This window comes from Copadichromis virginalis, linkage group LG6, assembly GCF_057382275.1.
Source record: "Copadichromis virginalis isolate Kocher_CV1m ecotype Utaka linkage group LG6, C_Virginalis_male_GT1.1, whole genome shotgun sequence".
Lineage (NCBI taxonomy): Eukaryota > Metazoa > Chordata > Actinopteri > Cichliformes > Cichlidae > Copadichromis > Copadichromis virginalis.
Genome location: NC_140623.1, coordinates 40,493,935 through 40,519,472, shown reverse-complemented (window position 1 = coordinate 40,519,472; position 25,538 = coordinate 40,493,935). Strand labels below are relative to the sequence as shown.

The 25,538-nt window shown below is 39.6% G+C and overlaps 2 protein-coding genes across 4 annotated transcripts in view; both read right to left on the bottom strand.

The window, feature by feature from the left end:
* Positions 1-928: 928 nt before the first annotated feature.
* On the bottom strand, positions 929-15,858 carry LOC146708502 (integrin alpha-L-like). Of its 3 annotated transcripts, none has more exons than XM_085460428.1 (16): positions 15,827-15,858; positions 15,634-15,730; positions 15,160-15,290; positions 13,307-13,449; positions 13,030-13,180; positions 12,614-12,749; positions 12,454-12,506; positions 9,544-9,628; positions 9,252-9,391; positions 8,901-9,047; positions 8,591-8,788; positions 7,036-7,160; positions 6,808-6,947; positions 6,184-6,710; positions 1,242-1,358; positions 929-1,057 (listed from the first exon to the last, which is right to left on the bottom strand). In XM_085460428.1, the coding sequence occupies exons 1-11, from the start codon at positions 15,842-15,844 to the stop codon at positions 8,690-8,692; spliced, it is 1,200 nt and encodes a 399-aa protein (XP_085316554.1). In that variant the 5' UTR covers positions 15,845-15,858; the 3' UTR covers positions 929-1,057; positions 1,242-1,358; positions 6,184-6,710; positions 6,808-6,947; positions 7,036-7,160; positions 8,591-8,689. The 3 variants fall into 3 exon arrangements, with proteins under 3 accessions (XP_085316554.1, XP_085316557.1, XP_085316555.1); XM_085460431.1 differs by having other exon boundaries at positions 8,913-9,047; XM_085460429.1 differs by having other exon boundaries at positions 15,166-15,290.
* Positions 15,859-17,704: 1,846 nt separating this feature from the next.
* The window catches only part of dnah6 (dynein, axonemal, heavy chain 6), a 53,737-nt gene continuing 45,903 nt past the window's right edge, over positions 17,705-25,538 (bottom strand). Inside the window, exons 72-83 of the mRNA XM_085460432.1 lie at positions 24,966-25,054; positions 24,376-24,522; positions 24,110-24,248; positions 22,180-22,299; positions 21,915-22,036; positions 21,449-21,578; positions 21,172-21,299; positions 20,765-20,950; positions 19,811-19,883; positions 19,424-19,575; positions 18,120-18,342; positions 17,705-17,894 (exon numbers count right to left, since the gene is read on the bottom strand). Coding sequence (XP_085316558.1) covers positions 17,791-17,894; positions 18,120-18,342; positions 19,424-19,575; positions 19,811-19,883; positions 20,765-20,950; positions 21,172-21,299; positions 21,449-21,578; positions 21,915-22,036; positions 22,180-22,299; positions 24,110-24,248; positions 24,376-24,522; positions 24,966-25,054 — 1,613 coding nt within the window. The 3' untranslated portion in view covers positions 17,705-17,790. The remainder of the gene's footprint in view (positions 17,895-18,119; positions 18,343-19,423; positions 19,576-19,810; positions 19,884-20,764; positions 20,951-21,171; positions 21,300-21,448; positions 21,579-21,914; positions 22,037-22,179; positions 22,300-24,109; positions 24,249-24,375; positions 24,523-24,965; positions 25,055-25,538) is intronic.

Genomic DNA, 25,538 nt, shown 5'->3' with positions numbered 1-25,538 from the left:
TACAACACAAACATGGGAAACAAGTCTGAATAAAATTATTATAAAAGGTAAAATTTAAAGGAATAAATAAAAGGTACAAACAAATTCCCAAGATGGAAGTAAAAAAAGGTAAATGGGAAATAAGATAGATAAAGATAAGGGTGGAAAAATAAGAACGAACAAAACAAAATGAAAAATCCTCAAGGTAAGTGTAACGTTTTATTTAGTGCACAAACAGTTTTTCCTTTTTTTATATTGAGAGGCAGGAACTGACACGTTTATGCTTTAGAGTTCAGATTTTCAGCGACAGTAGCTGACTGTGGCCACAAGATGGCAGTAATTTTAATGCATAGAAACGGGCCAGGAGCTTAGTGACAGTGCTGTGTGATGTGACAGGCTTTGATATGTTTTATTTTATTGTTTTTGCATTTGACAAGACAAACGCTTAAACACATCAGCAGAGTGTCTCTGTGAAACAACGATAGATTCTGGTTAACTGAAGGCCCAGGCTGCTGATAGCTTCTCATGATGTTTCTTCCTCACTCTCTGTGTGTTTACACACCTCTCAGCTTTTAATTATGAGTCATTATTAATCTCCGGCTCTCTTCCACAGCACGTCTTTTGTCCTTCCCTCCTTCCCTCACCCACAGCTGGTCACAGCAGCTGGCTGCCCCTCCCTGAGCCTGGTTATGCTGGAGGCTTCTTCCTGTTGAAGGAGAGCTTTTCCTTCCAACTGTTGCCATGTGCTTGTTAATGGGGGGTAGTTTTTATTGTTGGGGTTTTCTCTGCATTCATCTCTATTTTGTGCAGAGTCTTTATGGGCTTTAGGTGACTGTTGCTGTGATTATGTGGGGTGTAAATAAAACAAAACTGAATCTAAATTAAATAACTAAAAATTAGGAAAGAACGAATTGAAAAGTTTTACATTTAAAGACAAAGTTATTTCTCATTGTTTTCATCAATAAGTCTTTTAATTACTCCATGATAATAACATGTTTTTTACTTGCTAAAAATCAGAAATACGTTCTTGAACAGTTCAGCTCTCACTTCTTCTTCTGCATTATTTTTAAATGGGAATCTGTAAAAAGTAAAAGAAAAAACAAAACAGGTCAAACTTAAACCGCAGGTCAGAAAAAAGCTTCAAACCTCATATTAAATCCTACTAAATACTCTTGGTAAATATAATAGGACATGACTATAGCTGTATCTTTGGTTGTATACAATAAGCATGTAAATACAGACTGTAGGGCGACTGAACTTACCTCAAGGGCAGCCTCTCTTTCAGAGTCCACGCTCAGGACGGCGCTCGCGCTCTCGCTGTCAGGTTGAAGGAAGTTAAGTCTGATCCTGAGAGGTGTTGATGTGTCATCCACATAGTTCTGTAAGAAACAAAGTCGTTGTCATCATCGTTTCAAAACCGCGGTAAAGTGAGCCGTCATTTGTGAGCCGCGGTCAAGCCAGCCGCCTCCTATCCGCCGCATAAATTTCCTTGCGCTTTTACACCAGTCTTTACGGTAGCGCCTTTTCGCTTTATATCCTGATTGAAAGCCTAGACACACAAATTACAATGGAACAGCTCAATACAGCCATCGTGACAGTCTGGTTGCATATTCAAAAATTCATTAAAAATCATTCTTAAAAGTTGATGCCAAGCTTTCAACACAATCCTCTTCTCGGACACCTACTTTACCTCTGGGCCAGGTTTTACCCAGATTTACTGTAATATTACTCAGAAATCACAGTAAACTCATATTCAGTGCAATACAGTCAATACACTACAATTATGTTTATTTCAAAAATTCATTAAAAATCATCCTGAATAGTTGAGGTCCAACTTTCAACACATCCCTCCTCTGGGACACCTACTGTACCTGTGTGCCAAGTTCCATCCAGATTCACTGTAAAATTCCTCAGAAATTAAAGGGTACTTGTATTCAATGCAATACAGCCAATACACTACAATTATGGAAATTTTCAAAAATTCATTAAAAATCATCCTGAGTAGTTGAGGTCCAACTTTCAACAGATTCCTTCTCTGGGACACCTACTGTACCTGTGTGCCAAGTTCCATCCAGATTCACTGTAATATTCCTCAGAAATTAAAGGACATTTATATACAATTCAATACAGCCAATACACTACAATTATGGAAATTTTCAAAAATTCATTAAAAATCATCCTGAGTAGTTGAGGTCCAACTTTCAACACATCCCTCCTCTAGGACACCTACTGTACCTGTGTGCCAAGTTCCATCCAGATTCACTGTAATATTCCTCAGAAATTACAGGAAACTTTTATTCAATCTAATACAGTCAATACAATAGAATTATGTCAATTTTCAAAAATTCATTAAAAATCATCCATAGTAGTTGAGGTCCAACTTTCAACAGATTCCTTCTCCGGGACACCTACTGTACCTGTGTGCCAAGTTTCAGCCAGATTCACTGTAATATTCCACAGAAATTACAGGAAACTTTTATTCAATTTCACCGTCAAATTAATAAAGCTTCTCCGATTCTGATTTTTCTGTACATATGTAGGTTATGTATTTCAGAAATGTAAATAGAGCTTGTTCGTTTAGATTTTGTATTGCATTCTTTTTCATTTTAATACCTTTTCTAAAAAATTACACTAAGTTTAGAAAATAATGTGATTCTCGCAGTTTGGGTTTGTGACCCAACCCTTTTTGCATTAGTTTTGGTATTTGTTGATTAAGATTACTATTGATCAATGTATGTAATTCTTGTTTTTGCTGTTATTAGTTAGTACTTTTAATTTGGCGATACTTTGTTACGTTCTTCTAATTCTCCCTGACAGCTCATAGTTGCTCATTCTTTACTGCTTTGTTTAAATAGATCGTTTCGTGTCACCTACCATTACAATTCATTCCAATCGCCCTTGTTTGTTAATGTGAGGTATACATTCGTCATGTTTCCTGTTTTAAGAGTCTGTTTTCCTTTCTCATGTTCAAGTCTTGGGTGTACCCCTTAATATTTTATCTCATACTGCTGGTCGCCATCATGTTCAGGTCTGTAGTAGTGTTGACATAGTCACAGTAATATTAATAACAGTCGTATTTTAGTCTCGCCCATTTCAGGATTAATTACAGTTATTGTAACCTATTGCTTTTGCCTTGTTGTATGTTCAAGTTTCTTCCATCAGCCACAATAAAGGGCTCTCTTTTAGTTCATCACAGTTTTGTTGTCCTCTATGTCCTGCTTTTTAGTCTGCTTTTAAATTACATCATCTCACCCGCTGTATAGTAAGTAAAACATATTCCATTCTAAACCTTGCGGTAATCTTTAAGAACATATTTTTAAAAATTGAAACAAATTGAAAAATATTTTTTCAGAAGACTATTTGTAGTGGATTCATCTTATCAATGAAGTAGAGTTTCTGAGCAAATATAGATGTCTATGTTGTTGTTGGACCTCAACTACTCAGGATGATTTTTAATCAATTTTTGAAAATTGACATAATTGTAGTGTATTGGCTGTAGTAGATTGAATATAAGTTTCCTTTATTTTCTGAGGAATTTTACAGTAAATCTGGATGGAACTTGGCACACAGGTACAGTAGGTGTCCCAGAGGAGGGATGTGTTGAAAGTTGGACCTCAACTACTCAGGATGATTTTTAATGAATTTTTGAAAATTGACATAATCCTATTGTATTGACTGTATTAGGTTGAATAGAAGTTTCCATTAATTTCTGTGGAATATTACAGTGAATCTGGCTGAAACTTGGCACACAGGTACAGTAGGTGTCCCAGAGAAGGAATCTGTTGAAAGTTGGACCTCAACTACTCAGGATGATTTTTAATGAATTTCTGAAATTTCCATAATTGTATTGACTGTATTGGGCTGTTCCATTGTAATTTGTGTGCGCGCCTGTGGGATATAAAGCGAAAAGGCGCTACCGTAAAGACTGGTGTAAAAGCGCAAGGAAATTTATGCGGCGGATAGGAGGCGGCTGGCTTGACCGCGGCTCACAAATGATGGCTCACTTTACCGCGGTATTTCAAAGCCTAAAAATACTACGATGGTAACAAACTCAAGCACTGTTATTTGATAAGTCTTAGAGTCAGTAGCGGTTTTTGATACGGGCGACATGGGCGGTTGCCCAGGACGGCATCATGGTGGGGGGTGGCATCATGGGCATCGGCAACAACCCCCCCCCCCCCAAAAAGAACCTCTTGCACAAGAGGTGCAAGTTTTTACTCTTGCAAAGAGTATATCACATATGGACAAATTCGACGGGCCATTAATTTGAAAGGCGAAATCAGACCAACATGAAATTTACATGGTTTTACTGTCGGGTTGGATACTGTTGATCTAAAGTGGAATTATCCTGTGGAAACAGCATCTTTCAATTTAAGAGCATTTTGAAATCGTTAAAAGAGTAGGTCGTCTACGGGCAATTTGAAAATACTTTTATTTTGGAAGGCAAAATCAGAGTAACTTGATCTTAACATCGTATCTCTGTGGGGTTGTATACTGTTGATCTAAAGTGGAATTCTCCTGTTGAAACATGAATTTTTCATTTAAGAGCATTTTGAAATCGTTAAAAGAGTAGGTCGTATATGGGCAATTTGAAAAGGCTTTTATTTTGGAAAGCAAAATCAGAATGACTTGAAATTGACATGGTAACATCGTGAGGTTGTATACTGTTGATTTAAAGTGAAATTATTCTGTGGAAACAGAAAATTTCCTTTTTAGAGCATTCTGAAATCACTGAAAGTTAGGTAAATTATGGGCATTTTCAACAGGCCATTATTTTGGAAGGCATCATCAGAATGACTTGATATTAATATGGTATCACTGTGGGGCTGTATACTGTTGATCTGGAGTGGAATTACCCTGTGGAAACAGGAAATTTCCATTTTAGAGCATTTTGAAATCACTGAAAGTTAGGTCAATTATGGACAATTTAAAAAGTCTTTTATTTTGGAAGGCATAATCAGAATGACTTGATATTGATATGGTATCACTGTGGGGCTGTATACTGTTGATCTAAGGTGGAATTACCCTGTGGAAACAGGAATTTTCCATTTTAGAGCATTTTGAAATCACTGAAAGGTAGGTCAATTATGGACAATTTGAAAAGGCTTTTACTTTGGAAGGCAAAATCAGAATGACTTGATATTGATATGGTATCACTGTGGGGCTGTATACTGTTGATCTGGAGTGGAATTAGCCTGTGGAAACAGGAATTTGCCATTTTAGAGCATTTTGAAATTGTTCCAGGAGCAAGTCAGATATGGGCAGTTTGAAAATGCTTTTATTTTTGAAAGCAAAATCAGAATGACTTGATATTGATATGGTAACATCGTGAGGTTGTATACTGTTGACCTAAAGTGAAATTATCCTGTGGAAACCGCAAAATTCTGTTTAAGAACATTTTGAAATCGTTAAAAAAGTAGGTCGTATATGCTCAATTTGAAAGGGCATTTATTTTGGAAGGCATAATCAGAATGACTTGATATTGATATGGTATCACTGTGGGGCTGTATACTGTTGATCTAAAGTGGACTTACCCTGTGGAAACAAGAATTTTTCATTTTAGAGCATTTTGAATCGTTAGAAGATTAAGTCAAATATCGGCAATTTCAAAGGGCCATTACTATGAAAGGCAAAATCAGACTGACTTGATATTGATATGGTATCACTGTGAAAAAGACTGTGGTTGGAAAGTGTTGATATAAAGTTCAAATAGTATTTGGAAATACGACTTTTGCTTTTAAGAGCATTATTAAGTCATTGAAAGAGTAGTTCAAAAATGAAGATTCACAGGGCTTTTACTTTGAAATCCAAAGTAAGATGGCCTTGATAGTGACAGGGCACAATTAGGGTACAAGGCTGTGTCATATAGATCTAACATTAGAGTTTGTAAAAAAAACAAAAAAACAAACTAAATTATATGTTATTATGTTCTTAACATATCTGTTAATTCACTCGAAGTTGGCTTTTATTTTGAAATCCGGTTTCCACATCCATTCCCGTAATACTTTGAATACACAGGGAACGTAAAACAAACTGGAGGCTGGCTTGACTGCAAGTCTCGAATTGGAGGCTGGCTTGACACAAGTAGCTTATCCGGGGGAACACCAAGGCGTTCCCAGGCCAGCCAAGAGATATAATCGCTCCAGCGTGTCCTGGGTCTGCCCCGGGGCCTCCTCCCGGTGGGACATGCCTGGAACACCTCACCCAGGAGGCATCCTTGTCAGATGTCCGAACCACCTCAGCTGGCTCCTTTCGATGTGGAGCAGCAGCGGCTCTACTCTGAGCCCCTCCCGGATGGCCGAACTTCTCACCCTATCTCTAAGGGAGAGGCCAGCCACCCTTCGGAGGAAGCTCATTTCCGCCGCTTGTATCCGAGATCTTGTTCTTTCGGTCACTACCCACAGCTCGTGGCCATAGGTGAGGGTAGGGACGTAGATCGACCGGTAAACTGAGAGCTTCGCTTTTACACTCAGCTCTCTTTTCACCACGACGGACCGGTGCAGCGTCCGCATCACTGCAGCCGCAGCACCAATCCGTCTGTCGATCTCCGGCTCCCTTCTCCCATCACTCGCGAACAAGACCCCGAGATACTTGAACTCCTCCACTTGGGGCAGGAACTCATCCCCGACTCGGAGTGGGCACTCCACCCTTTTGTGGCTGAGAACCATGGCCTCAGATTTGGAGGTGCTGATCCTGTGTGTATGTGATGTTCAATGCTGAGCTCACTGGCCCTGAAAAAAAGTCACATTAGATAAATACACATTAATCTGGATTTTTAAAAAACAGTTTAAATGTTCCACATTTGTCCGCTCATCACGACAAACTTACCTGCTTTGCTCTTTGTTGCTTCGACCTTTTCAAAGCATGCCGTTATTTTAACCAAAGCTACATTTTTATCTGGACTCAGGGCGTCAAGGTTCTCAGGGTGAAAAGACAGACGAGCCAAGACGTTGAAGACCGGCTTGGATCTGAAAGGAAGCGAATGAACTTAAATAGATTGTCGCTTCTTCTGTCGCTTAGCTTCTTTTATAGGTGCAGTGTTCATATAATATTCACCTGAATACAACAGCTGCACCACGTGATTCAACCACAACACCCGGGAGTCCATCCTCCCCGAGGTCCCCAAAGATGGCCCTTCCAAAGAATTTCAGCCCATGGTCGATATTTTTTCCCATGATTCTCTGAAATAAGAAGATATTAGAGCCGAGTCTAAATACCTCTTTCAGATGACATTACATGTCTGTGTGCTCTCATAAGTGTAAGTCTGATAATATTATCATGCTGCAGATAATTAAACTTCAATGCAAATGCACAGAGGGTTTTGAGAGTGTACGAACACAACTCCATAAGCACAGACAAAAAAGAGAAAAGGCTCTGCACGTCGTTCAGTCGTTATTCTACAATATTTTGACTTGAATACATTTAGGCTGGCAGGTTGTGGAGTCTGACAGAGAAACAGAGATTCTACATGTTCTAAACCCACCATTTGAACTAGTGTTGGACACAAAGTTCTTTGGGCAGGTTGTCATATCTTTGAAGTTATATTACAGCATTACTAAAACAATCAAGAGGCAAGCATGGAGGGGCAACAGTGTTGTGCAGATCCATCATTTGTGCCTCAGTTTTCTGATGGTTTATAAGATTTGAAGGTTATAGAAATAATTTTCCTCCTGAATCTTTGATAATAACGTAAGTAATAAAGGTCTTTTAAAGGCTTTTTTTAAAAAAAACATTTTTAATTCATTTTCGGTCCAGTTCTTGTACCTGATCATTTTTTTCATTTTTAAAACCACCTAACACTGACCTGTGAATCATTAAAGCATAAACAAAACTCAAAGACTGAAATTATCTAAATTGTTCTTCTAATTCAATTTCTTTTGACACGTGTCGTTTGATTTGTTTTTTAGAGATGCAGGAAATTCCACACAATATTTTCAGTGGAATCTTCAAAAACGTCAAAGATAACAGAGTTGGACAGAAAAAAGATAATTTCTTTTGAACTAACACAGTGGAGGCTCTGTTATGGTTCGGGGCTGTCGTTAAATGGCCAGTCGGGTTCACGATTTGTCACAATTTACAGAATTATGAACACGGAAGAGTACAGTCAAATTTTGATCCACCTGGAAAGCGCCTGATTGCCGATGGCTACATTTTTTTTTAGCATCACAATGATCTCAAACACGCTGCCAACACAGTAAAAGTATACCTTTATAGAAAAGCACACAGTGGAACACTAACAGTCATCAACTGGTTTCCCCAGAGCCTGGACCTCAACATTACTGAAGCAGTGTGGGATCATCTTTATAGAGAACAAAAGGCAGCCAACATCCAAAGAGAAGCTTTGAATGTCCTTTAAGGAACTAATCCTGAAGACTACCAATTGCAAGAAAGAAATGACCTGCCTAAGAGAGTTCGGGCTGTGTAAAAGAATAGAGGCAGTCCAAAGCTTGTTATAACTGTACAAACTCTATTTTTGCCTCTTATATCGTATTTCCATGTATTTTGCACATGTTTGCAAGAAATCACTACACCTACTTAGCATTTTAAAAGCAGAATATAAAGACATGACATGTGGCTCAAGACCTTTGCACAGTAGTATTGTCAGTGTCACCTGGCTGAAAGTGCTGACTATCCCTCTCTGCCTGTTGCCATGGTAGATATACACAGCCCCGCTCTTATCATCCTCAAGCGGAGCTCCGACAGCTACGTCTCAGAGTCCATCTCCATTCAGGTCTGGAAGACTGGATATGGTGGTGCCAAATCTACCCATAGATGGTCCCGTCACATCCTGGTTACTTTCCAGTACAGTCTAATAGGAAACGAGGATGTTAATAATGGACTATGAAAACACATGCATGTATTTTATCAGCTTTAAAGCTCACACAGTGTCACACTGGATCTTAGTTTTTATTATAGCTCACCTCATCACTCACAGAGTAGATGTAGACCCGGCCTTCTTTCTTCACCTGAGGCAGATGAAACTGTGGAGCTCCTACCAGCAGGAAGTCAGTGCTCCCATCTGAATCAACATCTAATGAGCACAGCTCAGCACCGAAGTAGGAACCAATCTAAAAATGTTTTGAGTGTAAAGGATGATTTAGAAAGTCAAAACCAAACCCAAAGACACAGCTTCAAAGTAGTACAGTTATTAAGAGCTGTCCTCTTAATATGACACAAAATCCAAACTTTTACAAAAGTTTTGGCACAAATATTTCCATGCTTTAGCTCAAATCTGAATATTTTTAAAAATCATGATATTTCCAGTTACCAACCTGTTCTCCACGAATTTTCTGCACTTCTGTCCAGTGTATGCAGTGGTGTCTGAAAACGATCTGTCCTGTTTGCTCAAACTCTGGTAAACCCACGAAATACAAAGGAACACCGTTTTTCTTTCCGATGGAAATGGAATTTCCTGCAACAGCCAAATAATAATCTGCTAAATGTTCACTCTGGATCTCATATGCGCTACACTATGGTATCTCAAGTCATAGAAAAGTAATCTTATTAAAGTAGCAGGTATCATATAGATAGTAGGTAATAATAAAAAAAAAGAAATGGGTTTACCCAGGTAACCCTGCATTCGTTCTTGAGGTCTATGGAGAAAACTACGCCAGCTGTTCGATTCCACAGAACCCACGATCAGGCTATCCTGCTCACAGAAACATCTGATTACAGTTCAGGCTGAACAGAGACAGAGAGGAACTGAGATACCAGTAACAGTGATGAGGTAATGTCACAAATCAGTCATGAATTAAAATAAGAACGCTTACAAAAAAGCAAAGCTCAGCTAAAAAGGAGATTTTGAGCTGCCTCGTTCACATTAAGTGATAGGAACTGTAGGAAAATGATCTTTTTCCACTATCACTTAAAGCACACTACTAAGGCTACGCTTGGTTATAATCTGAAGCAGAGAAATTGCATTTATAATCTCATTCATGGGTTTAATGATCCACTGTAATTATTATTTTAATTAATAATCGACATTCTGTAGTTGTATTGACGGACAGTTTAAAATGTATTATTAGAGTTTCTTCAAACTGTTTTCATATTTTGAGTTTGATATACATTTTGGATTTTTTGGGGAAAGTAAAGCTTTTATGGTTTGTTTTCTTTGCTGTACATAAAATGCATCCGATCACTCCAAAAAAAACAGCAGCATACTGATTTTTCTGTATTTCAATAACTACAGTGGAGATGCAACTCATGTTGCTGATGCTGATGCTGTGGAAAATGTAATTAACAACAGAATTTTGCAGTTATTTGCATTACATTACACATTGTTTTATTCACAAGAGAATATAGGAAAGATATCAAATTTTTGAACAGAATCGGCTGTGAAGTTGGTCCTGTCTTCTAAGGAGCTGTCTTCTTGTAGTCGACTACAAGAAGACAGCTCCTTAGAAGACAGGACCAACTTCACAGCCGATCAGATCTGCACACTGTTAGACCTCTGCCTTACCACCACATATTTCAAATACAATGAAGGCTTCTACAGACAAAAACATGGCTGCGCCAAGGGCTCCCCCGTGTCACCTATTGTAGCCAACCTTTACATGGAGGAAGTGGAAAGGAACCCAGCCACTGGTACAGATATGTAGACGACACCTGAGTCAAAATCAAGACACAAGAAGTGGAATCCTTCACTGCGCACATTAACGCTGTGGATAAAAACATCAAGTTCACCAGGGAAGACACAAAGGACAACTGTTTGCCTTTCCTGGACTGCGCCGTGCACATTGAAGAGAACGGCAAACTCAACATCGAAGTTTACTGGAAGCCCACACACACAGACCAGTACCTCCTCTTTGACTCCCATCACCCTCTGGAACACAAACTTGGAGTAATTAGGACCCTACACCACCGGGCAGAACATGTTCCCTCTAAGCCTGAAGGAAAAAAGAAGGAACACACACATGTAAAGGAAGCACTCAAAACGTGCGGCTATCCTAAATGGGCGTTCTTAAAGTCAGCAAAGAGGCACAGAAAAGAAGACCAGACACCAGCGAGGGAGGATAAGAAGGACAGACACAACAACATTGTCATCCCGTATGTAGCCGGTGTATCAGAAAAACTCAGGAGAGTTTTCTCCAAGCATGACATCCCGGTGTATTTCAGACCAAGCAACACGCTCAGACAAAAACTGGTTCACCCGAAAGACAAAACGCCGAAACACAAACTTAACAATGTGGTGTATGCTGTACAGTGCAGCGAGGAATGCTCAGACCTCTACATTGGAGAGACCAAACAGCCACTTCACAAGCACATGGCACAACACAGAAGAGCCACCTCCACAGGACAAGACTCAGCAGTCCATCTGCATCTTAAGGATAAAGGACACTCTTTCGAGGATGCCAATGTTCACATTTTGGACAGAGAGGACAGATGGTTTGAAAGAGGAGTGAAAGAAGCATCTATGTCCACTGTGAGCGACCATCTTTGAACAGAGGCGGGGGTTTACGACACCAACTCTCTGCCATCTATAATCCAGTTTTGAGATCCCTTCCCAGACGCCTTAACGCCCACTCACATCCTGGGCCATCTGACCTCAGGAATTCGCATGATAAGGTGGGGCCAGGTTTCACAATGAACACACCCGAAACTCTGGCTGATTGGGACCCACACCCGCTTTCACACCTTGGCTCATGTGATTAGAGGATCATCAGGGGGTCCTTTTGTCCCTCTGTGGGGGGAAACTCCCACTAGGTTTATATCTGGGACTCTCCACCATTTGACCTTAGAACTGAAGAAGCTTCTCGGATGAGAGGTGAAACGTCTTCAAGTAACTTAAAGAAGTCCAGACGCTTTTCTTTGCAAGCTCCTTTGACTACGATGACCTGGATGACTGAGAACCTTCACAGACATATGTATGAGAGAGCTTTAACCTGCGTTTGTGGATGGAATGGTGAACTCTGTTCACAGACAGTGATTTCTGGAAGTGTTCCTGAGCCCATGCTCATCTGATTTTCATGAAATAATTATTCACCATCTTAATGCATTGCTGCCTGGGGCCCCGAAAATAACAGACATCCAATATTAATTTTTGGCCTCGTCCCTTGTGTACAGATTTCTCTTGATTCACTGAATCTATTGGTGATATGCTGTACTGTAGCTGGTGAGATATTCAAAATCCAATATTAGTGGATTGTCGGGTACAGGTTCAAATTAAAGTTCTTGATTTCTAAAACAACTTGTTTTACAAACAGAAAGACTGAAGAGTACATTTTACAATTCTAGCACATTTCCAGTGTTTCTCTTTGTGTCAAAAAGTCTGTCAGTGCGGATTTTATTTTACAAACAATAAGAATTTAAAATTTTAGAAAGTAAAAGTAAAGTTTAGCAGTAGTCAGTGCTTTATTATCTGTGCTTTAGCTGCACCTGTGTATGTCAGGTTAGCCGTGACTGAGAAATTTTAATCTCGTCACAAGTAAATAATTTACACTTTGAATGTGTGCAGTTTTAACCTTTTGAAATCACCTTTTTGAAAACAGCACTGAATCCACTGAATTCTGCCAGAGGAGCTGTGCAGCCTAAATAAATAAAGAGATACATGTGACCACCACTGGTCCACACCAGGAAGATAACAGTGATTTCTGTAAATGTATTTATCAAAACAGGGAACAAAGTTTAACATCACCTTCCACAGTAAATATCTTTTTCTGTAAATTCTCCAGCACTCCTGTGAGTCCATCATAGTTCTCAATTTTGAAGGCATTTCTATGTTTTGGCTCTGAAGCAATGGCCCTGAATTTATGCAGCGTAGCAGCTCCGACCTGAAATCAGAATACTGCTTGAAAACATGAAATTCAAAGTCTGACATCAGCATGGGAAATAAAAACTGGACTAAGAACTGAAATCTGCTGAGCTGTTTGTGCTGAGACTGACACCATGATGCATTTCTACTTTAGTATGACTGTGTATCATCTAAATAACAGTGAATAAAACAGTCTAATACTATAAGAGTGTTTATGTGACACAAAATGATCACATTTACTTGTCTAACGGATAAATCTGATTTTTCTGTTGGGACTGGTGTAACACATCACATCCTACCCCAACGACAAGACGAATTATATTTTTATCATCGTATCTTCTAAAGATCCCATTCCTGTCTGTATCAGAGGGATCTCCGTCTGTGATTAGAATCAGAACTTTGGTAACATCAGGAGAGGCACCTGCAGCTGGGTTGTCAAAGATTTCATCTCTGAATCAAATGCAAAAGCAAAGCAACACTCAGAATAAACAACATTTAAAAATATGAATAAATGAACAAATACAGTGCTCATTATCTCACAGCTGCATTGATCCTGCTGCTTTTGACACAACTTACAACACAAACTCGAGGGCTCTGTGTGTGCGGGTGAGACTTTTTAAATGTTTGTCTTTCATAAGTTTATCGAGAGCACGTCCAGCTGCATAGTCGTTGAAGTCAAACACTTTGTGGACTGTTGAGGAGAACTGAACTGCTGCAAACTGGAAACGGAACAAACAACAACAAAAATATACGTTACTACTTATACTCATTACTCATTACTCATACAGTGGGGCAAAAAAGTATTTAGTCAGCCACCGATTGTGCAAGTTCCCCCACTTAAAATGATGACAGAGGTCAGTAATTTGCACCAGAGGTACACTTCAACTGTGAGAGACAGAATGTGAAAAAAAATCCATGAATCCACATGGTAGGATTTGTAAAGAATTTATTCGTAAATTAGGGTGGAAAATAAGTATTTGGTCACCTCAAACAAGGAAAATCTCTGGCTCTCACAGACCTGTAACGTCTTCTGTAAGAAGCTTTTCTGTCCCCCACTCGTTACCTGTTTGAATGGCACCTGTTTGAACTCATCATCTGTATAAAAGACACCTGTCCACAGCCTCAAACAGTCAGACTCCAAACTCCGCCATGGCCAAGACCAAAGAGCTTTCGAAGGACACCAGGAAAAGTATTGTAGACCTGCACCAGACTGGGAAGAGTGAATCTACAATAGGCAAGCAGCTTGGTGTGAAAAAATCAACTGTGGGAGCAACCATCAGAAAATGGAAGACCTACAAGACCACTGATAATCTCCCTCGATCTGGGGCTCCACGCAAGATCTCATCCCGTGGGGTCAAAATGATCATGAGAACGGTGAGCAAAGATCCCAGAACCACACGGGGGGACCTGGTGAATGACCTGCAGAGAGCTGGGACCAAAGTAACAAAGGTCACCATCAGTAACACACTACAACGGCAGGGAATCAAATCCCGCAGTGCCAGACGTGTTCCGCTGCTGAAGCCAGTGCATGTCCAGGCCCGTCTGAAGTTTGCCAGAGAGCACATGGATGATACAGCAGAGGATTGGGAGAATGTCATGTGGTCAGATGAAACCAAAGTAGAACTTTTTGGTATAAACTCAACTCGTCGTGTTTGGAGGAAGAAGAATACTGAGTTGCATCCCAAGAACACCATACCTACTGTGAAGCATGGGGGTGGAAACATCATGCTATGGGGCTGTTTTTCTGCCAAGGGGACAGGACGACTGATCCGTGTTAAGGACAGAATGAATGGGGCCATGTATCGTGAGATTTTGAGCCAAAACCTCCTTCCATCAGTGAGAACTTTGAAGATGAAACGAGGCTGGGTCTTCCAACACGACAATGATCCAAAACACACCGCCCGGGCAACAAAGGAGTGGCTCCGTAAGAAGCATTTGAAAGTCCTGGAGTGGCCTAGCCAGTCTCCAGACCTCAACCCCATAGAAAATCTGTGGCGGGAGTTGAAAGTCCGTGTTGCTCGGCGACAGCCCCAAAACATCACTGCTCTCGAGAAGATCTGCATGGAGGAATGGGCCAAAATACCAGCTACTGTGTGTGCAAACCTGGTAAAGACCTATAGTAAACCTTTGACCTCTGTTATTGCCAACAAAGGTTATGTTACAAAGTATTGAGTTGTATTTTTGTTATTGACCAAATACTTATTTTCCACCCTGATTTACGAATAAATTCTTTACAAATCCTACCATGTGGATTCATGGATTTTTTTTTTTTTCACATTCTGTCTCTCACAGTTGAAGTGTACCTCTGGTGCAAATTACTGACCTCTGTCATCATTTTAGGTGGGGGAACTTGCACAATCGGTGGCTGACTAAATACTTTTTTGCCCCACTGTATAATGTATAGTTTATATACATCAATATATAATGACCATTACTGGCGTGTCCCTAAGGCTGCCCATTATCTCCACAATGAAGTCTTTATTTTTGTTGAATTCTCCTCCCCTCATACTCGCTGATCCATCAAATAAAAAAACGACTTCCACAGACTTATTTGTTCGTTCTGGGGGAAAAAAGCATGAAAATATTTAGCCTGGAAGATGGAAACAGACATAAATATACCTCAAACAGTCCTACTAGATTTTCTGGTCTGATGAAACAAAGATTCATGTATAAGCATGAACATTATTTAATTAACAAATGCAATAATTATGATCTCATAGTTGTACTCAGCCACTGTTTCTAATGTAACTGAACTAGAATCAATCAGAGTGCTCTGTGTGTGCTGGTGAGACACTTGAAGCTTCATAGTTGTCAAGTTCAAACATTTTGTTGACCACTACGGTCTGCTGGACACAGACAGTGCCTTTACCGCTAGAACCCGCCGTCCCCAATATTTTTTTTACCTTGGGTGGACGGTCCACGGTCGAGTTTCATCTTGTAACACACTTTGTTCAGAGACGAGTTCCCACTGTGTGGATGCACTGCACGTGGGCTGCAAACCTACATCAGGTTTTAAACGAGACAAAGAAGTATGATCTGAGATCATCTTTTTGTTTTGAATATTGTCAGAGGAAATGTTTTTTGAGTGTTTCTTACAGTGATTTGAGAGCGCATGGCGTCCTCAGATATCGAAATAAAGTCTTAAGAGTTTGTGCATTCAATCCCTTCAGACTTCTCCACACTGAGTTTCAGCTTGATGTCATCCATGTACAGGAGGTGGCTGACAACTGTTCCATTCCGTAGCCAGTCTTGTTAAAGATCTCACTGAGCGGATTCAGGCCTATACATATATGTGTATATAAAATGTGTATTCCCTTTCCATGGCTGTACATTAAAAGCATGCAGCCGTTTAAATGGCTGTACAGCAAACAAACTTGGTCCTCGTTGGACATGTACCTGAGATTCTGGTTCTTGCCTCAAACGCCAGGCGGCGAAGCAAAAAATCCTTACTCAGCATAGATAGCAGTTTATGTCTGGCTTGCACACCCAACATAATTGTTGAACTGATTAACTGTTAACTGCCTTTCTGCAGACTTTTGGACTTTGGCCATAAAACTCACAAATTCAATGACGGATGAAAGACTGGTGTGTGAGAAGTTATGGTGTAGGGTCGTATGTATCAGAAGTGGCAGATGAAAAGAAAGAATGAAGGATGAAAGGGTACCTGCAGGAGGAGGAGGAGGGTCATTATCCCCCGCTGGTGCTTCTTTCCTGTCTGTCTTTTGTGTGTTGTTTCTGTTTGTGTTTTAAGGCACTATCATTTGTTTTGCTTGCTCTCTATGTTTTATTTTTGCTGTAAATGTACTGTTCTGCTGTTCATCACTGTTTAATAAACTCTGTTCAAAGAATTCCACTCATTTCCAGAGGACCTTTATTAGTGATTTGATTTTAATTGGATCTGAAACGCTGGACCTCCACAGCGTTAGTGGGATAAGGTTATCATATTGGGTTCCAAATTTGTGACCCGACACACTTTGCTCTCAGACTGCGGGTTTACTTGTTGTTCCTAGAGTATTTAAATGTAGAATGGTAGAAAATGATAAAGGCTAAGGAGGAGTCAGAAAACGAGGAGGGCCCACGCAGTTTGAATTAATTTTTGAGAGGAATCCTTCTACACATCACGTGCATGGCTTCAGTTTTGACTGAATTATGTATTGACAGAAATATACAGTTTAAATGTTATGAACTTGTTAACTTTGTGCACCACTTTGTGACTCCTGACTCAGAAAAGTTGAAATATAGGTATAAATAATTGTATATTGTTTGCTAAAATTCAGATTCTCACAGTTTTTAGGTCTTTTTGTTAATATTTTATGAATAATCATAAAGCATCCAACCACCGCAGAGTCATCAGAAAACTTCTGAAGATGGCAGGTCTCTGTGCAGTGGCTGAAGTCTGTGGTGTTAAGGGTGAAGAGGGAGAGGACAGTCCCTTGTGGTGCCCCTGTGTTGCTGATTACCTTGTCAGACACACACTGTGGTCACACATATTGTGGTCTTCCTGTCAGGTAATCAACAATCCAGGACACCAGAGAATTGTTGATTATATTTGACTAATCTCTGAGAAGTCCAGTTTCCTGCTTCAAATTTGGGTATATTAGTCTTATTTGTCTAATAAATGCCTAAATAAAATAAAAAAAAATAAAAAAAATAGAATTCTTAGTTTTTCTAAAACATTTCTTTTCTTGTTTTCACGAAGTCATCAACTTAAAAAAAAAATTCCTTTCACTTTTACAGTTATCCTTCTGTCACTCGTCTCCACCCACTCCACCTTGCCTCTCTTGTTCACTGTGTGCCGCCTTGGATGGTGATGGCTACCTCTGCTTCTTGTGACTTGTTAACTTGCAGATGAAATGAAGCAGTGTAAGGCAGTGTAGTGCTTCCACTGTGAAACTGGGACGTCTCCTTTCTAAAGAGTTTGTTATATAAATAAATGTAGTCAAACACATGTATGAGATGAAGGACGCAGAAACATCAGTTTGGGGTGAAATTTTAATTACGGTCTGTGTTGCTATTACACAAGTTTAATTTAATTCAATGCTTTGTCCTCGAATAAATATTTAATCATTCAACTGGCACAGGAGTGCGGAGGCTTTGGATATCCAGTAGTCGCTGGGTCGCTTGGAGGGAAGCATTACTGTCACCACAAAATTAGTTGAATGACCTGAAGGGAGAGAGACATGAAAGGTGAGGAAACAATCTGAGCAAACATCCTTTTCTTTCTTTTTTTGACATTGTATGTTGGTAACAGGGACGTGCGCTGTATCCCACCAAAACTCCCAGCGATGCCCAAAAACTAGCTCTTGGCCTTATGATAGTATAAAATGTGTCATGACTTTAAATGTAAAAAGGTTTCCAGTGAGTGACTTTGGATACATCAGGTGTGTACCTGTGGTGGACAGAGTGCCAGCTCTGGCTGAGGTCTTGTACAGAGGAGCGTGGTAGAGGTCAGGCTCTGGGACGTAGTTCTGCTGTGGCTCAAAGTGCACCACCGGCAGCATGGCGTTCATAACCCGAGGCAGCGCATCATCCATCACCATGCCGACATCATCCCAGCGACAGGCATCCATGAACATACCGTGAACAAGTACACCATCCTGCGGCTCTGGTAACTGTTTTAACAAGTAACCATATTAAAGGAATTACCTTTTTATTTTACTTTAACTTTTTACTGACAAACTCTTGAAACAAAGTAAACACAAGACTTGCAAAGCCAGAAAATAAAACAAAGAACATGTGGCTTTGCTTTTATCAGATGTATCGAGAGCTTTTTATTCTTTAAGGATTTCATTTTCATGAACAGAGATTTAAAGAAGAGTTGACACGATGTTTGCTGCGGTTGATAGTCACTATTTATGACGCTTAAGAGGGCATCAATCTGATATGTCATCAGGAAATAAACTCAGTATTTTAAAAAAGAAAACAATACTGGAGGCTGTACTGCCCTCCAGATTCACACCGGAGTCAAGTATAACACAACCTTACTAAAGAAACCAGTATGTAGTCCAATCAAAAATAATGGATAATAATGGATTTAATTTGATCATTTAGGATATATTTGCTCTGTGGTGCTAACTTTGAGATCACCAGATCAGATTTAGAGATTCAGGATAAAGTAATTTCACAAAAACATTAATCAATTAATACAAGAATTAAATACATATATCAAATGGGTCATGATTTGACCTATTTGATATATGTATTTATATCTAATTCACATTTTACATTGACCATTTCAAATGCTTGCCCAAAAACAAAACAAGCTAGTGGTCATATTAATGATTAAAGGATTTATCTTCAGCCTGCTAGGTTTGTTTTGCTTCCAAGGACTCTAACTGAAATCATGCAAACACAAACACAATTGATAACATAACTGATTTTGTGTAAAAATGTAAGAAGAATTTTGAATAAAATATTGCACATAAAAACATTAACTGCAGTTAAGTAAGTTAAGTTGAACAAATATAAGGAGCAACAAACTTTAACTGTAGAGAAACCAAACTGATGTAATATTTTAGATTGCATCTTGAGATTGTTGATCTGCTCTTCCACATTAGCTCTCCTGCTATTAGCCAGAAAAATAGCATCTTAAAGTACTGCTAATATTTGAAGGGCTGGAGAAAAGAATATTTGTGCCCTTTTTTTAAAGCACTACTGAAAGCATAACTAAGAGTACTGCTCCTCTTACAGTACCTCCTCATCCATGTTCAGTTTTGCACCAATGGGAAGAGTGCGTAGAGCCTCACAGACTGCTTCCTCATCCCTGTACGCCGGCACCACGCTGAAGCGGAAATTAAGCTCGTCAATAGGCAAACTGTAACACCGGGCATGATTCTGCAACACTCCTACAGGCCATCAAAGACACAAGAGCATTGAAATAAGTCACTGTGCTGTTTAGCAAAATCTACCAATAAACACAAATTTAATTAATAGCTCTCTTTTAAACTTCATTCATTTATTTTTACACTGTATACTTGAAAGAGTAGTCAGAGTGATCATTGTAATCCTCAAGCTCAGCTCTAAAACTGTGCTTTACTGTTGGCATTATTAAAAAACATAGAGCATGTTTCAGTGTGTTACCAGTAAGAAAGCCTTGAGGGAAGAAGAACCCTGAGATCCAAAGTGATTTGGGCTGACCACGTGTGATCCAAGTCTTGCAAGAGAGGAAAAGAGAAGAAGAGATGCAATTAAAATATAAGTATCTTTAAATAACGATATCTTTGTTTATGCAGTATCTCCGTCTTTTATTCAATATAGTGCATTAAAGGCATCCTGTAAGTCAGGGGTGTCGAACTCCAGGCCTCGAGGGCCGGTGTCCTGCAGGTTTTAGATCGCACCCTGGGTCAACACACCTGAATCAAATAGTTAGTTCATTAGCAGGCATCTGGAGAACTTCAAGACATGTTGAGGAGGTAATTTAGCCATTTGAATCAGCTGTGTTGGATCAAGGACACATCTAAAACCTGCAGGACACCGGCCCTCGAGGCCTGGAGTTCAACACCTGTGCTGTAAGTGACCCAGTGAATCAGTTTACATTGGATTTTGTTTCCTAAGATAATCAGCATGTGGAGTGTGACTCAGTGTTTATCCACTGCTGTATAAACTAACAGGACTTTACCCTGTTTGTGCTTGTTTAAGTGAATTATAGTGACTGTACGATACATGTTCAGACCAGACTTAAGAGCAGCTTAAATCAGAGAAAAGGGACCAAACACTAAACCAGGATGTGCAGAGAGGCAGAAAGATGAACTCAGAATGTACATGTGTTATTACAGTTTTCCAAACTAATGAGATAACACACAAATCAAATGTATGCAAACGTACATATGCATGCACACAGACACACACACGTGCACACATGCACACACCCGAACCAATAAAACACAGCGAATATCCCAGACCTGAGCTAGAAAAGACTTCTATTCTAATCCAATGTATGTTAGCTTTATAAAGACACATTTCACACAAACTTCTATAATTCCTCTGGACTGAACTTGAAAACATGTGTGTTTTTGTTAATATCTGTATGCAAACCTGGATAAAGGACGTTCTGAGAGTCAAGTCTCTGACCCAAGAAGACAGCGGTTTGAGGGAAGGGTAGGCAGAGTTTGCCCAGTGGGTGGGGACCTGGTTGTTCAGAAAGCTTGTGTAGATTCGGTCCATTTCCTCTGACATCACAACAAGACCTGCTATTGCCTTTTGCAGAGTGATAAGAGACATCTACGAAAAAGAAAGTGAGAATAACACATCACAGTAACGACAGATTCCGAAAAATGTTATTTCTGAAACTAAACAGAACGCATATTTTCGATTGTTCAGGTTTTTTTCTATTTGAATGTTTCTCTAAGATCAAGTAAATAAACAACAATCCAAAGAAAACAACTCCTGAAGTGGTCATGAGATGATCTCCACCAATTAAATGTGTGTGGTTTTTACGTCACCCTGAGAACTTTAAGCAAGTTGTTGAATCGGTCTGCTTCTTGGGCCAAAACAGTTGTGAGGGAGTTCAGGTGCCCATTGGTGTCTTTGATAAACAGTGTGCCAATTGCTTCATCCATGTCCAGTCGCTCTGCACTCCAAAAGAAAGACAAGTTCACAAAGAGACAAAAGACAACACAAACCAATGAAAACATGGGGAAAAAGAGTGAGTGTAATAATGCAAAGTCTCAGCAGTAACTGAGATCGATGTGCAGGTGAATCTATGTGGGGTCAGCGTACCGGGCAGTTTGGCTAGAATCAGCTCGGCGAGCTCGCAGACTATGTCATCGTTACTCTTAGCTCCATGTTGCGCTGAAGAACGAGGATTAACATCCAGTATGGTATTGATCAGAGTTATAGTTTCTTGACGCTGCAGAGGCAAACACACACACACACACACACACACACACACACACACACACACACACACACACACACACACACACTCATGTATTGATATTTTATCATAGCACTCCCAAAGCTCATAAACTGCATGAGAAACATAAGTTTAAATCACTAAAAGGACCACAAGCCATTTCTTATAATTGCTGTGAAGTGAAAAATTTAACAAATTTTGAAAAACTACGTATAAATAAGAAATTGCACAGTCATTTATATTTAAGAGAACAACTGGCAGTCTGGTATAAAATAGAGACAGAGACATTTGCTTGTAATGTACTGGTATTGTTACAGTATTGTTCTTCACCTGAAAAGCCAAGTTGGCATTCTCATGCATACCAAAGACCTCAGGATCATCAATGATTGGAAGATTCTCAATATACTTCTTATATTGTTCGAGTTCATCTGACTCTGGAGCGTAGTAAACACCTTACAGGGAGAAAACCATTAATTGAGATATATGCATAGCGTTCACTGTGCATACACGCCCGTACATACACATGTACACATACACACACATACATGTACACACACACACATATACATACAAAAGAGGGCAGAAAGAACAATACCTGAGGGGGAGTAGGTGTAGCCAGGCTGCAGAGTTTCTGGAGAAAAAAAGCCTTTGAGGATTGTCCTTAGGCACCGTTGGTCCCAGGCATCCGTCACTCTCCCTCCATACGTGATCTCACCTGAAAAGAAAAAAAACACAGTAGGATTTGAGATATTTCATGGCTTTCTTTGTTTATGAATGCAGGAGATATTGCTTTTAAAGACCAGACCCTCTTCTAGTTTCAGTTGATCAAAATCTCACTCAGAATCAGAAAAATAAAAAAGTTATGGAAAAAACAGCAACAACTTTAAACTAAAAAATATGCATATAGTATATTTACATAGATATGTATAATTCCCGTTCTTATACAGATAATTTTGAAAGAAGTTGGATCCAGGTCATTCAATTTAAAGATGAAACACTAAAAAGAGAAATCTATTACAGAACAGAAAACTTAGGGGAAACTGCTCCGGAGCCGGAGCCTTACATTGCGGCTCTGCATGGTTTGGAAAGATAAATTATAAGTATTTAACTGAAGTGTATTTTATTTGAGTTAGTTCTTTTTTAAAACTTGTAGTTCTAAATTGGAAGATTATTGTGATCTTGAATAATAAAAATAAAGTTAGATTTTATTAGCGTCACACTTGCGGAAGCCGGTATACCCGCCGAAACGACATGCATTTACCGAGACTTTCAGCCCCAGGTAGGCCAAGTATGGAGAAATGTAAGAAAAGAAAAATATCTGAAGAAAATACAACATTTAATGATGGCTGGGCAGATTCATTTGTATTTACTTCTGACGAGAGTGACCTACCGGATCCACATACGTATGTGAGCAGCTGTTCTCCACCATGAACTATGTTAAAAACAAACACCGCTCACGCCTCACAGACGACAGCTTACAGTCCTGCGTAAAGATGAAGTGACTTCGTACAGCCCCGATCGTACAGCAGACACTGTGCGCAGAGGTTCAGGAGCAGAAGTCCGATTGTAAACACATCACGGCAGACCCGACGATGTTTACATGAACATGCTCTTCAGCATCTCTTTATTGACCACTTTTCACACACAGCCGGCTGTAGCTTTCCAGCTCACAGCCCGACACAAACAACAACACAACAGCAGAGAGAGTAAGCCGGTGAGGCGTGATTGCGGATGCCACTCAGGTACGTCTGCCTCTCCTGCAGCGTCACTGCGGGCCACGCCCCGCGAAGCACATTAACCAGGTACAATAAATATTATGCAGATATTTTGAAAATATTTATTTTAAATTTTTTAGGAGCATGGTGCTTTTTTTCCAATTATTTTTTTAATTCTGGTCAAGGCTCCGCTACACTCCGAAAGCCCAGAAGGCGATACAAGGATGACGGCTCATTGTTTTTGTTTGCTACATGGATAATTTAAGTTCAGCTTTTGAATTCATTTTAAAGACACCTTCAACTGGTTGACTTTCTTTTTAGTTATTACTTTTTAAGGGTTGACATTGTGTTCATTACATAAATAAAATGTAATTTTCTCCATAGCACTTCATGGATTTCATAAGCAACACACTATAGTTGTTTATACAAAGCATTAAGGTAAAAAAACAACAATATACACGGTGTTATCTTCATTTTAGATGTCAAAAAGTATTTGCGGCTCCCAGTGTTTCCTTTTCCATAGAAACCAGGTCCAAATGGTTGTTTGGGTGTTTAAGGTTGCTGACCGCTGGTTTAAAGTGTCCTATTATTCTTCCCACACTTTTATTTTTATGAAACGGCTGCATGTTTAGGTTCAAGGACATGCAATCATGTTTGTTTTGTGAAAAGGCTTTCTATTAATATAAAATGTCAAAATACAAATAAGACATGCATTACATATGGGAAATAAGATGCTACACAAACAGTCCCTAACTTATTACCTTGTTGAATTTAGATACAAGAACATTTCTGTTGATATTTGCTTCCTACCAGTGATGTAGACCAGAGCATCCCAAGGGATGGTGCCATCTTTGCAGTACAGGTTGAGGTTGAGCAGAGCACATTCTCTGTCACTGTCATTGAATTCGTAGCGGATGTTCCAGCCCAGGGGACCAAACTTCTTCCGCTCCTAAACACGAGACACACAGGCAGAGAAGTACTGTACGACCACACACAAAGTAAAACACATCCAAGAAAACAAAGTAATAATGATGAGGCACTTTACATGTAAAATACTGAGAAAGAGTGTATGTAACCTGGATGATTGCATGGAAAAAGCAGATTCCAAAGACAATCTTCCTCCACTGGCGTCCCAAAATGTGGCGTTCAAAGAAACTGCTGGTGATCTCTGTGAAGGCTCGTCGCATGTTGGCTCGCAGGCCTTTAGGAGGCTCGTTAGTCACCTGGCAATGACATCACAGAGACCTACTGAGAAGACTACCAGCAATCCTGACAACCTTTTGGTTTAGCATCTCCTCCTTGTTGTTCAGGCTGTCTTCAAGTGCACATACAATCCCAACGACTCTTCAAGGTAACCAGTGTACCGTGTGACTCACTCTTCAAATGATCAGGTCATGGTCATGATGACGATAAATCAAGTGCTGGTAGTTAATGTACGTTTAATTGACATCAAAGATTTCGACCCATATTTATGAAGGCAGTGCTTAACTAACGTTTATGCCACAGATACCCTAAATAAACAGTACTGGTAATTACCAAAGTCATTTTTATGTTTCACTCATGTTCAATCCACCAGTATAGACAAGTTCTTTTTTAAAAACAGTATTTTTAATCATCCATAGCTTTATTATATAGTATTACAGTGTTTGGGTCTCTGTGTGACTACCTTAACGGAGTTCTGGAGCACTGTAACAGGAAATACTTTGGTCGGCATGGAACTGAGAAACAAACGGAAGTTCTCATGGACTGATGTGTCTGCAGAGAAACAGATGAGAAAATTATTTGCATATTCATAAAAAAGAAAAGGCCTTAAAAAGGTCCTGCAGTATTTTTTATCAATAATACAAACACTTTGAAAAACCAAAGCATACAATATCACAGTTTACTCATTTCTGTTTCTCAGAGATTAGAAATGCACGTGTAAATTACAAATGATGTCTAATGACATTAGAAATATGAAGGAACTTGTTTAGATGTGTCCCTGAGCATTGCTGCTAACAATGTTCATCCCTTTATGACCACAGCGTACCCATTATCTAGTGGCTATAATGCGATCACCAAATCTGCAACAACTGTGTGACACTATCATGTTAATGTGGACCAAAACCTCTGAGGAATGCTTTAAGCATTGTTGAGTCTGCACAATGAAGAACTAAAGTAAGTTTTTTTGAAGGTCAAATGGGTTCCAACTGAGTACAAACAAAGTGTAACTAAACTGAAACTAAACTGCAGCCCAGCA

What these genes read in the sequence shown, in the direction of transcription:
- LOC146708502 (XM_085460428.1), bottom strand. An exon ending in TTAGGGACACGCCAGTAATG is followed by an intron (nt 13,450 to 15,159) that starts GTCATTATATAT and finishes TTCCGTTTCCAG; the next exon opens with TTTGCAGCAGTTCAGTTCTC. An exon ending in AGAGCCCTCGAGTTTGTGTT is followed by an intron (nt 13,181 to 13,306) that starts GTAAGTTGTGTC and finishes CATTTGATTCAG; the next exon opens with AGATGAAATCTTTGACAACC.